Source organism: Emydura macquarii, unplaced genomic scaffold, assembly GCF_026122565.2.
Source record: "Emydura macquarii macquarii isolate MOO-44397 ecotype Brisbane River unplaced genomic scaffold, CSIRO-AGI_Emac_v2 contig_1551, whole genome shotgun sequence".
In the NCBI taxonomy this organism is placed as follows: domain Eukaryota; kingdom Metazoa; phylum Chordata; order Testudines; family Chelidae; genus Emydura; species Emydura macquarii.
Genome location: NW_027131688.1, coordinates 7,201,449 through 7,218,648, shown reverse-complemented (window position 1 = coordinate 7,218,648; position 17,200 = coordinate 7,201,449). Strand labels below are relative to the sequence as shown.

At 49.3% G+C, this 17,200-nt stretch overlaps 1 protein-coding gene across 1 annotated transcript in view; it reads left to right on the top strand.

Moving 5' to 3' along the window:
• The window catches only part of TRIM9 (tripartite motif containing 9), a 120,106-nt gene extending 114,019 nt beyond the window's left edge, over positions 1-6,087 (top strand). The window contains exons 12-14 of the mRNA XM_067554761.1: positions 453-615; positions 3,915-4,271; positions 5,836-6,087. Coding sequence (XP_067410862.1) covers positions 453-615; positions 3,915-3,977 — 226 coding nt within the window. The 3' untranslated portion in view covers positions 3,978-4,271; positions 5,836-6,087. The remainder of the gene's footprint in view (positions 1-452; positions 616-3,914; positions 4,272-5,835) is intronic.
• The last annotated feature ends 11,113 nt before the right edge of the window (positions 6,088-17,200 follow it).

Genomic DNA, 17,200 nt, shown 5'->3' with positions numbered 1-17,200 from the left:
ATTTGGTGATCCATATTCAGACCTCGTGCTGGCAAACTCCCGCTGACTTCCCGTCTGGCTCCTTATGAATGTCTGTTTTAAGAGTTGAGAGAAGCCAGCCTTTTCCCATGTCTCTGCAAACTCTGTGATTGACGTACGGGGTGCAGTTCTGCCCTCAAACTCAGACACGCCTCCCTGCACACACTTCCGTTGGAGATAATGGGAGTCCCAGGCGTGTATCCAAGGGGCAGAATTGGGTCCATTCATCAGTAGGCTACAGTATTGTGCAGTTAGTATGTACAGATGTATTTGTCCCTTAAAGTGTTTTTAGACTGCCCTGTTTCGCTGGAGACTGCCATGAATCAGGGGTCTATTCTGTGCGCTTCAGGGAGATCATTCCATACAAACTATGTAGCAAGGCCTGTGATGACATTAGGTGATGCACATCATCTGACTTCCTCTTTTCCCCACAGAACCGAAGGGGGAATAACGAAAGGTGCCACGGTTGGAGTGCTCCTTGACTTAACCAGGAGGACCCTAACGTTTTCCATCAACGAAGACCAGCAAGGTCCTGTGGCTTTTGAGAACATGGAAGGCCTGTTCTTCCCTGCCGTCAGTCTGAACAGGAATGTACAGGTAAGTGCTTTGTCGGGTACCATGCGCCACAGAGAAAGAGGTTTCACAAGAGCAGCATCTAAAAGATCTGAACCTGGTGGTAAATTCCCACCTTTGGAGCACTGCCTTTCTGTACATTTAGCACGATTCTTATCCCCGAGAGTGCCCTCAGCGGTGTAAGAAAAACCTCAGCAGCTGCGAGAGGGGGTGAGAACCTTTATGGAAGAGTAAATGTGACGTCCCAGGTCACTGGTGAGCCACTGACATCAAGATGTGCCTTTGGGCAGCACAGAGCTTGTTCCTGGGGCTGGCATCTCCCCCCTGGATGTCAGGAGAAGAGGATCGCCACGCCCTTTGGCTGAGTGGAGCTGGCAACTCCGTTTATCGACATCCTCCAGGAATCACCCTAGTTATTAAAAGTCTCCCACGTCGCACTCGGGTATTACCAAGGAATGGGACATGCCCTACATCCTGTGCCACGCACAACAATTTCAGAGACAGTCTCTCTTTCAAGCTCTTGACCGTTCACAAACTCTGTCTCGGCAGTCAAGGCCAGAAGACAATTTACTGTGTATCTTGCGCTGAACTAATCTGGTCTTTTTATTCTTAAGTTTTTGTTTTCTTCTCCCTTCTCCCATCCCCTTTCTTGTCCTCTTCAAGTCGCTGTTGGTTTCATTCACACAGCAGACACTTTCACTGAGCCTGGTTTTGGTCTGGCCACTTTATCACCCTTTAGCTTCTCTAAGCACTGCTCTGTTGCAAAAAGCTCATTAGGATCTTCCTAGAAGACGCCAGAGAGAAATAAGCTAGATTTGGTTAAGTCAGGATGTTTCAGGCAATTTGATCAGGTGCCCACATAGTAGGTTAAGTGGGCAGTATTATGGACATCGAAGGCAAACTTCCCTGGGCTGGAGAGAGAGGAACGATGCAGTCTGGAGCTTTATCCAGTGCCCATCAATCAGTGGAAAGAATCCCATTGACTTCAGTGGGATTTGGATCAGACCTTTAATCAAAAGGAGGAATTGGCCAGAAGCACAAACATTACTGCACCGTGCCGTTTGGGCAGGTTATGGACATGTCCTGCCCAGGAGCGCACACATAGCGGCAGGAGAGCAGTGCTTGGAGGAACCTTTGCGTCCCATTTTCTAGAGATGGTGTGAGTGGAAGCGATGATTGAATACTTTCCAGCTCCCAAGGCAGCATTATGCCTAAGTAAACTTTAATGCTGCCCTCCATCACCATTTGGGCATCCCTTGTCTCTGTGCCCCAGGGGCTCTAAGAACCATAGTCTGGCTCTTCCTTCACAGCTGATCCAGTCCAACACGGTTTCATAGAAACGTGAGACTCGGGTGATCTGTTCTGAGTGCATTGCTAAATTGCTAATCAATGCAGTACTCAGTAACACGATTATTTTATACTGAGCAATGGCAGAGTCTTCAACACTCTGCGGTACTTGTGTGTGTGTAATTGGGTGTGATAGAAATATACAAGCACCACTGCTCGATGAGTTTAATTCCCATCTCTACATCCTTTCCATGGCCCTAAGAGATGAGAATGTTTATTAAACTCCGTTGCTTGCTGACAGATCAATAGATGAGATAAAGTTTAAAATCCCCAAATAATAAGGAAGCCCAAGGAAATGCTGATAAGACTACTGCTAATAAACCCGAGACATTCATTATCCTTTTCCCCCAAAGGTGTGTGAGTCATTCAAACGAGTTTATTAGGACTCAGAAGACTTTTATTATGGACAAAATGCTTTGTAAATTTGATTCTAAAGAAAACACCCCAAAGTTATTTTTTAATTAAAGGAATGAGTTAGGGTTCCTTCCCACAATGAATATCAGAATTACACTGTGCAGAAAGAAGAATGAATCTGAGATGTACAGCGATATGGAGTTGTATGCATATCCGTGATCTAGTCAGCAAAGCAAGCTACAGACTCTGCGACAGTATCCACAAAAACTGGCAGTCCTCATAGGTTTTGAGAATGTAGTTCAACCAATTACAAGAGCTGTGGCTTGTCTGTGTCTCTGGTTGGCTGGTGAAGTTTCCTCTACGTGAATCATTTTCCTGGGAAAAGCAAATATCAGTTTCCCTAATACGCATTTCATAACTGATGAAAGAGAGGTGATCGTCCACATTCCTTGGTATCGGTGGTGAGATCTGTGCATATAAATTGCTCTCCAGTAGATCGGCAGAGATTTTCACAGGCACAAAGGGGAGTGAGGCTGTTGGGTGCCTGATTCGCTTTTGTGGCTTTGAAATCCTCTCCATTGTGTGCTCCTTGTTCTGCCACAATGGCTGCATCTGTAGCTGCTCAGTTATCAATGAGGGGAAAGCCCCTCCCCATGCCTATGTTCCTGCCACCGAGAAAATGCTATAAACGGGGCCTGCTGCTGCTGTAAACCAGCTGTGACAAGCAAAGCCCTGGAACACAGCAGGAGGCCAGAGGGCACAGTTGGTCCAGGGAGCCAGCATCCAGCCAAAGGCTTTTCCCCGGAGTTCTGTGCACCCAGTCGTCTGATCCCTGCTTCCCCTTGTTACCGACCAGTGTGGAACATGTTGGTGATGCTCCTCTGGTGCCAGCCAGCCTGTCCTGCTCCCTGGCCTTTGACTTGCGTTCTGCTCTTGGTTCTGCACAGTGATGGAAAGATGAGTGTGAATTAAAGACACTGTGTCAGGACGGGCCTGCCAAAGACGTCAGGAGAGCATCACTGGGCTCTCGGCACCGCAGGCAGAATGGGGAGGAGGCAGAGAACACGCCACTGGGCATGAGGCAGCCTTAAAGGGCAGCGCTGGGACTACAAAAAGAGACGAGGAGGAGAGGCATGGAGGCTATGAATATTACAGGGGAAGGGAGCGTGGCCGGGGGCCCAGGACTCCCAATAATACACTTGGAGGCCCTCTATCACAGGGGGACCTTCCCTCGCTACACATTCCCCTGGGCATTTTGGAGGACTGGTTCTGAAAGATGGGAAACAAAGATGCCTGGCATGAAAACAGTGCTAGTTACACACACTCAGCCAGGTCCAGGAAGGGAGTCTGTGCGTCTCCACAAGGACGCCAGAAGCGTGGCAAGGGGCACGCTCCAGGGACTGCAGGTCAACCACAGCCCTGATGCGTCATGGGGTGCAGCCCCTCTCACTAGTCAAGCATGGTTGCCGGGGCCCTCTTGTAAGCCAGAGCAGAATCCAGCTGCACACAGTGCTGCTTGCACGTGGTATTTAGATCCCCAGGCTCACTGAAGCGCAGTCGGGATTTAGCCCCAGGTGTGGAAGAATACAGATTGCTGCGTGGTAACAGGGCTGTCATTACAGGTGACGCTCCACACTGGTTTGCCAGTCCCCGAATTCTACTCTTCCAGGGCATCCATGCAGTGATGAGATTACTGAAGCCAGCTGCCTTTTCTCAGGATGAGTCAAGAGAGCTACGTTGCTTTGTCAAGAAGAGACCTCCCAGGAGCAGGGGAATCTTTGCTCAGCTAGTAACTGGAGACCAGGGGAAACCAAAAAAACAAAAGCGAGAAGAGAAGAAACTGGCCTTCTACAGTCTTTGTACTCCACAACCTCTTGACGTCTCCAGCACCGTACTCTGCGCGTTTGCTTTGCTGTTGAGCTCTTTTGGCTGATAAAATGCCTCGCTAGCCTGAGATGTTACTGTGTGTCAGCTTTCAGGTTTGGTTTCTTTATTTGATTTGGTATTATTTTTAAATGTGGGCTTTTAATTTCCTCGTAACAGTGTGGTTGCCGTTGACCAGTTTAACTGCCACCATCACAAGCGAAACCTTCATAATAACTTTCGACTGAGTTATACATCAGACAAAAGATGCTGTATAAAGACGTCAGGGAGGAACTCTGAGGGAAACCCTTTGCGGGCAAGCATTTGCTTATGCCACTCAAATTACCTCCAATGACGTTTCTTTCCTGGTGGCCTTTCTTGTGGAGTACCGTCAAACATATTTGTAGACATTGGTCTTGGATTACCAGTTAGTCTATACAAAGCCAGGTGGAATGCATCAAGTATTGGGAGTATTATAGCAGATTGGGCCAAATTCTGCCCTCCCGCGTGTGTCTGAAGTCAGTGAGGCATACCTTCATGCATCCCTGGGCAGGATTTGGCCCAAAGATGTTACTTCCAAATATCAAGAGATTTGCCAGGGCTTCATCGGACCACTATAATTAAGACAGATAGGTAGCCTGAGAAGATAATTACATTTCTAATGTGATGATCACTTGGTTTAAGCAGAATAGTTAGATGGTAACTGAACAGCTCTGGTTCTATAATTTATCATCTCCAAAGGCTTTTCTGTTCAGCTCAGTAGGTGGACTGGGGCGTTAGCTATCCTCCTGTCCCCGGGCACTGCAAGGCAGTGCGGATTTGCAAGAGGACTTGACACTAGCACTTGCACCCACTCAGTGGCTTTATTAACTGCGCTCTACATAATGGTGCCAGCTGACATGGTGCTGCCATATCTCACAGGGCCTGCAGCTGGCCCTTTTGATATTAGCATTTATTTTTTTATAGCTACAGCGAAAACCGAGCCTTAAAAAAACCACCCGACAGTGTCCTTTTTTTCGTAGAGAGGATTCATTCTTTTCTGAGGTTATCATCACTTGGGGATGAGGAGAGAACAGAGGGAGACGAGGGAAAAGAGAGTTGCAATCACAGTCCATGGCATTCACATTCTCAGGAACAAACGTGCTCGCTGCCATGACGCCCTGTGCCTAACATCAACTCGAGTTACATTTTGCTTCCATTCACAAGCGTAACTTTCTGGTAATTCAGACGAATGTCACATGTAAAAACGACAGATTATTAGCACTGTGTTTAAATGCCAGAACGTTGACTTTTGCCGTTTCTGTAACAAAGAGACTGCATGCCGCATGTTCTTACACTTTCCTTTCCCCTTCGGTTGGTTGATGACCCTCTCTAGATTAGCTTACAGGGCTGGACAAAGGTTCTGTTTTATTGCCCAACCATTTGCCAACATGCCAAGCAATTGAGGTTGTTGAAAAAACATAGTTAATTGAACTGGGGGGGTAGAGTGGTGGGGGGGGGGAAGCTAATGGAATAACGTTCCAGCAAAAAGCCGTGTGTAAATAGATAATCATTTACTTTTAGTGTTCACTATTCTATCTAGAATGTTCTTATTTGTCACATTGTTGTTCTAGTATTAAGTTTACCTAATTTATTGAATGGGTGCTATCTTGTTCCTTTAAACCTATTCGTTTATCTCAGCTACAGAAGAACTGTGTTGCAGGACAACGCTGATCTGTGATTTGTTTAATTTCTGATGAGACTCAGTTGCCGGGCCGCTGTGGACTCATTTTTCATGGTCGTTCTATTCCCAGCTCTTTATGATGTTCATGAGGCTTATTAGATTTCTAGTGACTTGTAACACGTAGTTTACGCTGTGCTGCAATCATAGCTGCATCCAGGTGCTGTACTAAAGAAAGGTATTTGCTGTTCTAATAAATGACTTTTATGAGAGACGTGCCTGCGTTCCCCAAGCGTCTTTCAGTTTCCCTTGTACAGTCACTGGGTATTTACCATGCCACGGTCTTTACCTCCACGGCAGTCGTGACAGAATTTCCTGTACTTGGAGCTGGCCACTTCCTGTGCTCTCTGTGACCCTGTGAAGGAGCAGGCCTACATATCAGTGCCATTGACACAGGGACGAGTGTGTTAGTGAGGAACACAGGTGAGCGAGTGTGAGCAGGAGCAAGTGCGAGGGGCCTGGGAGGATTCCCCCAGATGCAGAGTATAGGGATCAAATGAAGCTGAACGTGGTGCGTGGGCTCACATGGGAGATAGAGAGAGCAGGAGCCAGTAGGACTCACTCCTCCACCTCCTGGCTAGAAGTTGTCGCTGGGGAGCCCACAGTGGTAGCTGGGGAGACATGCCCAGGCAGGTATATGACCCCTGTGTCCAGCCGTCTTCTCCGTGTTCCACCGAAGGGGGTCGGGTGGGGTCTCTGCCCAAAGCTAAGAACTAGCTGAACGTCCTGGCTATTGCAAGATGTTAGTCTGAGAAACAAGTGTAGAGTTAGGTAACGTGTAGGCTGTTGCATTTCCAGAACAGCGGGGCGTGAAACTGGTCACCCGAGGCGGGGTGGGCGGGATCCAAGTTTGTACCTGCCCGCGGCTCATGGAGCCAGCACTGTCTCCTACCTGTCTGCTCAGCAGCCTGCCCGTCCCCTCTGCGGCAGCTCCCCACCCTCTCCAGGCCTCACAGGTGCTTAGACCTGAAGCTTCTCTACCGTCCTTGGGCCTGGTGAGCCTGCTCCAGTGGACTTTTTTCTGAGTGGGGGGGGTCCCTTTCCTGCAATGCCACTGCAAAGCCCTGTGCCAGCTGCCATGCTCCCCCAGGCCCACTCACCGCAGCTGGCTCACCCATGGCACTGGCGTCTCAGGGGTTCAGATGCAGGTTTGAAATCACGACGCCAAGCTGTTCAAATCTCAGCCCAGGAAACAAAGCGAGCACCATGCTTTTGACTGGGGGAGGGACAAGAAGCTTCCGGGTGCGATGTGAGCTGGGGCCCTGTTTTTATATCCATGCTACCTGCGGCCCGGGGGCCAAAAGTGGCCCGCAGGGGCTTTCAAAGTGGCCCACGGCTCCCCTCCCGCTGGCTGCAGAAGGGAGCCACTGCCTAGGGACCCAGGTGGAGCGCCCGGGGCTACAAGACACGTGCTGTTTCCCTGCTGCAGCCAGGGAGATGGGAGATCAGCGAGGCCTTCCATCCAGATGCAGAGGTGGGTGGACCTCCTGGCGAAGACGGGTGGCTCTTCAGGGTTGTAACAATGATATCTGTGGCCCCCAAACCAAAAAGGTTGGGAACCGCTGCTCTAGGGGGTGCCTGCACTGTGGCAGGGACCGAGCCCCCCGGCCCGAGTAGGCAGGCGTGCACCAGCTCCACGCCAGCTACGGCGCTGAAAATAGCTGTGTGGACATGGCTGCACCGGCAGAGGCTCCGACCTAAAGGCCAGCTGCAGTGTAGACGTACCTTAACGGGGCAGGCGGCCCTGTTACAAACCCCATCTCCTGGGCCTCCTCCCAAGCCTGGCCCTAGACCGAGGGCTCCAAGGTTGGCATGCAGGAGCCGGCGCTTCTGTGTCTCTCTCAATCACAGGGTGAGGTTCATCTCTGTTGCCCCAGTTTTCAGGGGCAGGCTTTCCCTCCATTTTGTGCTTTGCCCCAGCGATCCCAGTGTCTTTTGGGTAAAACGGAAACATGGTTATTTTCTCAGGCCTCTGAGCAAGGGTTCATTTCTCTCCTCCTTCCTCTTCCCTGGCAGTTTTCCCTCTAATTCACTGGGGGCTGTCCAGGTACACTTCTGTGTTAGCTTCCTGTTGTTCAATTCTGTCCAGTTGAGAAGCACCTCGATCCCTCAGGCCCCCGCAGGGTGCGGCTTTCCAGGAGGCGCCCAACCCTCAGGGTCTGAAACTGTAGGGTGACTATGGCAGAGACGGGCTGAGGACCGTTTCTCTGAGGGTGGTCCTGTCTGAACCAGCTCCTATTCAGGACGCCTCGAATCTTCCATCTCTAGGTCTGCTGGCCCCCTCCAGGAGCTGCGATATATATGCTGGGAGGGCACCTGAACTCGTGTCTCTATAACTGGGCCCGCTTCTCAGACAGCTTGTTGACCCTAAGCCTCTGTAGTGAGGCGGAGTGGCCTCCCGCTGAGCCAGAGAGGGAGGTGCCAGTGGCGGAACCCAGGTGGGTGGAGCCAAGACAGGCTTGCTCCTCCCACCAGCAGTCGGGGGGCGGGGCAGGAAGTATAAAGGCTGAGTGAGCCCTGTGGTAGCTCACTTGTGAGCCAGTGGCTGGAGGAGACAGACGCACTCCTGCCCGCTCCTGGAGATAGAGCTCGAGGAGAGCCCTTGCCGTGCTGAAGACTGGTTGGAGAAGCCACTGACTGGCCTGGACACAGAGGAGTGGCTTGGCCCGCACCGCTGGCTACCGATCCCATGGATCCGGGTGCACCCCGAGGGGAGGGGAGGAAGTGGCCAAGGGGCAGCCGACTCCAGTCAGGCTGCGTAGCTGCCTGAACCTGGTCACCATGTTACGGCCGGATTCCCTGCTGAGCCAATGGCGGGATACGCCGTCACTGTTAGGGCCCTGGGCTGGGACCCGGTGGAGTAGGGTGGGCCCAGGTCCCCTACCCCCTTGCCCTGCTGCCAACCCCACCCTTGGGGTGGCTGTTACCTGCTGATAGGCCAGGAGGCCTGATTGTTGGCTCTGCCCTGCCCTAAGGCAAGAGCCCCTGAACTGATGGTTGGCTCTGCCCTTCTACAAGGCCTGAGACCCTAGATTGCCGGGGTGCTCAACCCCCCCTCACCTGAGCCCCTCACCTGTTTGCTTAGACCTTGATGCTCGGCCCAGATTGCAGACCAGAGCCCTTAACTATTGCCATCCCGCCCTGTCCGAGGGCCGGCGCTCATAGACGACTCGTTTGCTCTACCCCACCCGAGTGCCGGAGCCGTAGAGCGTTTACTCCGCTGACTGTAGGCCGAGCCCCGTGACGTGGCGAGGCGGAGTGGCCTCCCGCTGAGCCAGCTGGAGAGGAGCCAACCGCTGAACCCACTACGGCCTCCCACATCGTGCTTTCCATGGCAGGTACACAGCACTGGGCAGCTGGCTGCATGGGTCTGGGGCGAACCCCCTGCTAACTGACCCAGCGTAGTAGGAACTGGGTCATAATTTACTGCCGCTAGAGACCAGCCGTGAATTTCTAGCACCTCAGGACTGAGGCTGAGACAGGAGGGTTGAGAGGATTGTCTCTTAGTCGCAATGCCTGCTAGGGCTGCTAAAGGGCGGGGAAGAGGGGCAGCTCACACCCTACCCCTTGCTAAGACTCTTGTCACAAGCTCGCTCGCATCCATTAGAAAACTGCAAAGGCCATCCCGTAATAGTTTTGTGTAATTAAAAGGTGGGTTTAAGTTTTACATCAGTGGAATTTTTGTCTCGATAAAAGCTTCTGGCTAAGTGCCTTGATGTGACATACACAGTCTTAAACACCACATTGGCATCGTCCATTATTCATCATCCCTGTGGCCCGCTGGCCAGGGGAAAGGTTTCTGTAAGAAACCCCAGAAGGTCCTTTTGCCTTTTTGACTCCTTTCCTAGGGACTGGCTGAACTCCTCTGAGATGTTGCCAGCAGCATTTTCACTGCCACAGCCCTTGCGACTCTATTAATAAAACATCACCTAATATTACATTTGAATTACAAATGAGCTCCTTGAAAAGAGGCATTCTTCAAGCTACGGGATCAAGAAAGAATTTTTTTTATTTAAAAAAACTGTTTGGTATCAATTATTAAAGAGAACATCTGCACTAGTGAAATGAAGCAAATGTTCTGGGTGGAAGTTGAATGTAGATATTCCTACTGAAAACTGTGGCGGGAAGGTGGGGTTATGCTGAAGAAGCCATCAGTAACTATATAATTTCAGGAGATGTAATACAGATGTTTCTGTCACTTCTGGTAGCATCTCTCACATAGCGTAAAAAGATCAGAAAGCAGCTCTGCTCATTAGAATACAAACAATCCATGCAGATTTTTGCAATGCAAGGCTGGTTATCTATCGTTGTTACTGCTTCTGGGGCCTGTCTAATTCATAAGGATGTCTGAGGCCTAGTTTCTGAAGCAGACAAAGAGATGACCCTGGTTGATTATGTTACTTTACATACATATTAACTCAGGATCATTTAATTACATGATAAGACTATATATCAGTGGGCCAAGAACTGTAGTATATGCAAGTATTAATTCCACTGAGGTGGCCAACTCTCTCAGACTGTATCATGTAATTACTCAGTAATTGTTATTTCCACTTTCTAAATCACAGCCTACATTACATAGTAATTGCTCTTCGTATTCAGGAAGCCTAATTAATTGCCAAGCCAAATACAGCAACGTGTAATTATTTAGTACGTAATGAGATGGGGCGCATTGAGCGGACTGGTTTTTAAGCAGCGCGCTTCAACGAAATAAATAGAAAGTTCTGATGAACAATTTGCTGGTACGTTAATGACCCATGGTATTTGCTAAGGAACCCGTTCTTTGGTAACAAAGCATCATCAGCAAAAGTTAGTCAGAGTCAAGGTCCCAATGACCCAGGCACATACTGGCTTAATGTCTGCAGGGGGAATTCTGAAGAGGCCTAAGGTCTTGGACCCCTTCAAACAGAGGCGGATTAAGCACATTGGTTCGTGGATTCAAATCCTGGCTAGCAGGGTGTTCAGGGCCCAGGAGAACTGAGAGCCACAGATCCAGCCGTGGGGCCCATTTTCTGGAGAAAAGTGACCCCGCTGGTACATGAGGCGGGGACTCGTGTGAGGACGGCTCTGCCAGTCCTCCGTTGCCTTTTGTGTTTGAATCTACAATATTATACTGTGTATAGCACCTCAAGCACACATAGATGCCGTGCGAAGTTCAAACAGGAGACGGAAGGGCAGGGGAGATGGGCATGAGGCACAGCAAGCACTTAGGTAGCTAGGCCCACCAAAGCATCATAACATGAAGCAGTGATTGCAAAAGCCGGATCCAAGAGGAGAAGAGCTGGTTCTGTGATTATGGTGAGCCACTACGGCCAGAACCTCCTTGGAAAACACTCCTCTCATCTTTCCTGCTAGCCCCTTGCCTCCCCAGCCCAGCAAGGTAACCTTATTACTTTAATTGGTTTGCAAGGGTTTAGCTGGGGGAAGAACGGGCCCAGTATTTTAGAAATAGTCCAACAAAATTCCAGGTATTTAGCCTCCCAGCAGGTAGAGACTGAGGATCACTTTTTGTTTCATCAAGTCATTGGCAGTTGATTTGGCCCTTAGATACCAAGGAGAGAGAGAGAGAATAACACTTCAGATTACAGATACTAAACCATTCTGCTGCTACGTGCAGGTTGGGCTGCTGGGTTATGAAGGGTTTTTAATTGTCGTAATGATGCAAGTCCCGGAACTGATGCATCTCTTCATTCTGCTAAAAAGGTATTTCTAAAAAGAAAAAGGAACCCTTGTAAAGAAATGAGTTTCATGTGGAAAACAGTTAATTGACAGATCCAGGCCCTTGTTTTGCTTTACTGAAGCTTCCCTCCTTGTGTGATTGATTACATTAAATACTTACACTCTTTCCAAAATAAAATAAATTGTATAATTTGAGGGTACCACTCTGGATGCTACAACAGCAGGAAAAAGCACTGACTTGACTGGCCAAATGAATGAACCAACACAATGAACTCTTCTCTGAGGGTTATGAAGCGTGCTCAGTTGCTACTACTAGTGCTTAAAACTCCCACCTGCTCTGTCACAGACTGGGACATGGACACTCATGCCTAGTGGCTGGAGCAGGAGTCAGGGGCCAGATCCCAGAGCGAAGGATCAGAGGCACAGGTCAGGAATCAGAGCTGTGGGTCAGAACCGCATTACCTGAAGTGAGACAAGGCAGGGGTAAGGCTGGGGCCAAGGCAGGGACTGCTGTGATGCTCAGATGTACCCCGAGAATGGCAATCCAAAACACCAAAACCACCAACTCAAGAAGCACAGGTAAGTTGGCAGTCAAAACCATGTAATAACCTGAACCAGTTAAGTCAGCAAGTGTCTGAACAAAACAGACTAACTGTCAGAAAGGCAGATAAGGAGCAGCAGACTCTGAGTAGCTTCACACACTGCACCCAATGCTAGAAACACAGCGAAAGAGAGAGAGAGCGGGAACTGGACCACTGGGGCCAGGGAGTAGGAACCTGGAAACAAATTGGAACAAGAAGCTGAAGCAGGAAGACAACACACTCACGTGTGCCAGTCATCACAATTTCCTTCTCCCCAAAGGTTCAGTGGTACCTTGCTGGAGGCACCAGGTGATCCCATAGGTTATTCCTCTGATTCAGCTGTGGCGATACTTCCCCAAATGGCCACATGACATCATGATATGCAGAAAGAGCGTCCCCTTCCCTATCTGTCCCCCGTTCCGTTGGCAGTATATCTCGCTGGCTCTCAACATGTTCTATTGGTGGTAAACGCACTCGCCTCGCTCCATACCCTGCAGCCTGCATGGCCACACCACAAGTATTGAACACCCTTCCAGACTCTCTGCTGACACACAATGCTTGTCCAGGATAGAATGCATTCATAGACGCGCGTGCTAAAACTCACGTATTTCCGAGTCATATCAGTCAGCTTTGAGGTCAGTGAAGGGGTGGGATAAACCTTTTCCTTCAGCATAGACAACTTAGTCCTCAGAGGTCAGTGGAAGAGCCATTAGAATGGGGTTTCTCCAGTATTTTCATGAGGTATAATCCGACTATCGTAAAGCATGACTCAATGCGATAGGGAAGGGTACAAACTACACGCTTCTTTCGAGTCCCACCATCCCATTTCCTTGCGGATGATGCACAGCAGATTTCTAATGTACTGAACCAATCCTCGTCAGAAAGGCTTCAAACTCCTAACACAAAAGGTGACCCGTGGATCTGAGAAAAGGCTCTCGGGTAGGCCGAACATCACAAATAAAGTGGTGAAGCAAGAAATAAGCTCCCTTGAGGTGCCTTGTGAAATGATGAATGCAAAGGAGTAATGTAAGTAATAGTCTGTAACCATCAACAGTGTGTGGCCACGCAGCGCAATTGAGGGGCCAGTAATATCCTCTGCCATGGTCTGTTTATTCCAGCTGGTTTCAGAGGGGCTGGAGAAGCAATAGTTCTATGCATTGCGCGTGCTGAGCCCGCCTTCACACAGTGCCCAGTGTCTGAGTGCAGCCCTGGCCACCACATACAAATAGGCAGAAGTGCCTTCATCTTTGTAACTCCCAGATGCTCCAGGACTGCGCTTGTCATGATGCTGCTAGGCCGATCCCCTGGGCTCTTCTGCCTAAGGCCCTAAGCTATGTCTGTGAGCTCAGCGTGAATTTTGTAGCATGTAGACAAAGTTCTTTTAAGGATTAGGTCTGTCCAACCCTCTTGTACAACATGTATTACCTTGTACAGTTCAGCATCTTAGAGAGTGGCATTAGTGGTCCTCTCTAAGCCAATGGGCATATCTTTCAGTAAAAAGCATCCAGTGCACTTTGCTGTTTCTGCACACGAGGGCGCCAACCCGGCAGAATTTCTCGAAAGAGCATTGGCATGCAAATTATTTAGTCCTTTCATATGGACTAAATTAAAGTCATACTGCTGCAAATGAGTAATCCACCACTGCAACCTCACACTCAGGAAGTCGATGACCTCACGATAGACGCCCAGAATCGGCAAGTGATCAATTTCTGAGGTAAAATGTCTTCCCACTAAGAAGAACTTGAAGCAAACAATAGCGAAAACCACTGTCAAGAACTAGCTAGCTAGCTAGCTAGCTCAATCTGTGAATACTTTGCTTCTCTTGGGATAAGAATATGGGATGCAAATGTAACCAGTCCCACAATCACCCTGAGGGCCTCCCTTGGGGATCAGGTGATGTCAAGGGCAACATGTTTCAAACCCTGCTCCACAGAGCTTTTAGGAGCCACTACCCTGTGAACAGCCACCAGAACTAGGGCTCCCATGCTTGGATCTGATTGGCAGAACTCTGGGGATCCTGATTGGTTCCCTGCTTGTATTTAAATCGAGCACAGGAACAGGAAGTTGTCCGCGCAGCTGTGTTTCCCCTGCTTAGGACTGCTTCCCTTGTGTTACCTGTTCCTACTGCCTGGCTGATCTCCTAGTCACCTGACTCTTGGTTTGCCCTTTGGCCTGTTTCGGACTCTGATCTCCTTGTAGCTGCCCTGGCCTGGCTCCAACTGCTGTTCTGACCACTACTTCGTGGCAATTAGGGAGAAGAGAGAATGGGTGGATGGATGAAAATGCCCTTTCCACTCCCCCACTCCACAATGTGAGAGGAGATGCACCGTACTGTTGCTGCAGGTGCAAATGGGCCTGCTGGCCACCCTAAAGAAGCCACAGGGGTAAAGGGAGACGCCATTCCCTGATCATACCAGAGTGGGAGGAGCAGGCTAGAAAATCTCCCCACCTAACAACAACGCCCAGCAGTGGGAGACTGGGAAGCTGGGTAAGGATGGAGGATCACAGGGCTCTGTAGCAACTTCCGTAGGATCAACAGGAATCTAGTCTCTCAATCCCCCATAATTAAGAAATTCCTGTAAAAATAACTAAGTGTCATGGCCCTTTGGTAGTCAGGGGCTCCATAAGAGAGCACGTCGTGTGTGTTTCCTCAACCGCAAGTCTACACTGAGTTCTGCCTCTCAAAATGGCTCCAGCAGCAGCAGCCAAGTCCCAAAAAACTCAGCCAGCCCCTCAGTTCACGTAAATCAGTGAACGCCATTCAAGTCAGCGGAACTCAGCCCTGGTACACTAGCTGGGGATCTGGCCCTTGGAATTCATGACTGAGGTTTATTGAAATTCTCAGAGCTCGACACTAGGAGGAAATAATGATGGTCTTAGACCCCGACACTTTAAAAGGAGCTTTTTGAATGGAAAAACTGCTGTTAATGTCTGCTCTATTTCAGATGCTGCGGTTGTAGCACCCTGTCAAACATGCAGTTAATGAGCACATAATGAATGAGTCCTCCTTTGTAAGTGAGATTCCTAATTATTTTTGCAGAATGCTGATTGCCGTGTGAGATGTTTACAGTTTATCTAAATGATACAATACATTCTCTTAATGGGCTGGTAGATCACGTGACTCAACCACAAGTAGATAAATAGCCATCCTTAAACACCAGGCAGGCGGGGAGACAGTGGAGTTGATGAGAATTGAGCTTTAATTTAGCTGTTCAGAAAGTTTCTGTCTATTAGCACGTTCAGTGATGTGGCTGAAACTTTTGGCCTTTTGCATGGACTGACTGTTGTGTGGATACAGCAATCACCTCACCAGCTACTGCCTGCAACACTGAGGAAGCGAGAGGGAAACAGGGAGAATACGAGGCGACCCTTCCTCCCCAAGTAGTTCTGATTGAAATCAGTGGGACTTCACACAGAGTAAAGGCCTATTCAGCATGAGGCTTTCTTGGGGACAGAAACAATGACTGTGTTCTCGAGATAGGGAGTTTGTATAGGTGTTTCTCTCAAGAGATGGTGAGTGACAGCTGAATTCACATTCTCTGTTTAGATTACACAGCTGTCTCCCAAGATAGGACTTTAAAGAAACAGAGTTAATAGGATGCCCGTCAGTGACGAGGCTTTAGCTGTTACCAAGCAGGGGTGTTCTCCCTGGCCTGGCAGTGAAGGTCTAGCTCACAGATGTTTCAGGGAATGACACGTAGAAAACATCGTGCAGTTCAACATTTTCCGCTTGGCAGCGCATCCTGGTTGCACTTCTTGCAAAGCCAATGTGGGCCAACCAAAAGTCACCCATGCGTCTGACGAAGATTTGAAATGTCCAGTGAGTTGTGTCCCTTCTCGTCCACCAGTGAGAAAACAAGGTGGGTCTTTATGGCTTCTAGAAATGTCTCTGGAATTTTCCAGGATCAGTTTGTATAAGATGTCTTGGGACCTGCAGTTGGTGTCTGATCAATTACTACAATTATAAGTTTATTTGTGATGACAAGTTTTTTTTCAGGGGTCTACTTAGAGTTAATTGAAAAGATGCCATCTGGTGAAGCACACTCAAACTTTGAGCTTTAGTCAATAGAGACAAATATAACTGAATCATAGAAAAATCAGTCTACCTAAGAGTAAGATCAGTACAGTAAAGACATTTCCTTCACTGTGCATACTTCCAACTTTAGGGAGGACACTGGAAACACAGATGGAAGGAAAAATACGTGGAGCTCATCAGAAGGGAGGTCCTGATTCAGTTTACACTGTCTTGGGGACCCATGAACTTGAAAATAGGGAACTAGACTGTATCTTGTATACCCCTTTTTTATATAACTCGTCAGATACACAACCATGTTTGATCAATGTCTGTGACCTTAACAGATTAATACCTGCCTATTATCCATATGGAGCATTTTGGGTGTTTATAATTACAGCTCCAATAATATATATTAATAACCTGCATTAGCCATCTCTTAATTCCTATATATCATGGAGGTCTAACTGCCTAGTAACCAGATTGCTAAAAACACCCTCAATTTCCCTCCTTGCAGTATCCTGCAGTGTTCTCCTTTGTGGTTATTTGTCTGTCTCTCGGAATGACAGCACAAAATTGATGACCTGGGGTTAGCTTCTTAGGACTGCCTTTTTCTCAGCTAAAACACAGCCTGTAGCACACTTACTTCCACAAGACAGGAGGCTGAGGGGCAGGGTTGGTGCACCAGCCAGGAGCTGCGCGGCAGCCGCTCACCCCTTCCGGCCCTGTCCCTCTCCCAAATGGCAGGCGGGGGCTGGGAGGACGGGAAGCTGAGGGCCATGGGGCCGGGTCAGTGCGCCACTGGTCCTAGCCAGAAGCCGTGGGGGAGCTGCTCCCCCCACCCACCCCAGGCCAGGCACTGCTGGGCCCACATGGGAGAGGGGCAGCCACCAGGGATGTCAGTGGGGCCAGTGCCCCTCCCCCAGCAGGGGTGGGAGGGGGAGAGCCGCCACCACCACTGCCATGACCTAACACCCTGGCCAGGGCACTGGGTCCACGGCACATGGGAAAGGGACAGGAGGAAGCGTTGGCACCCCCCTTCCAAAAGGCTGC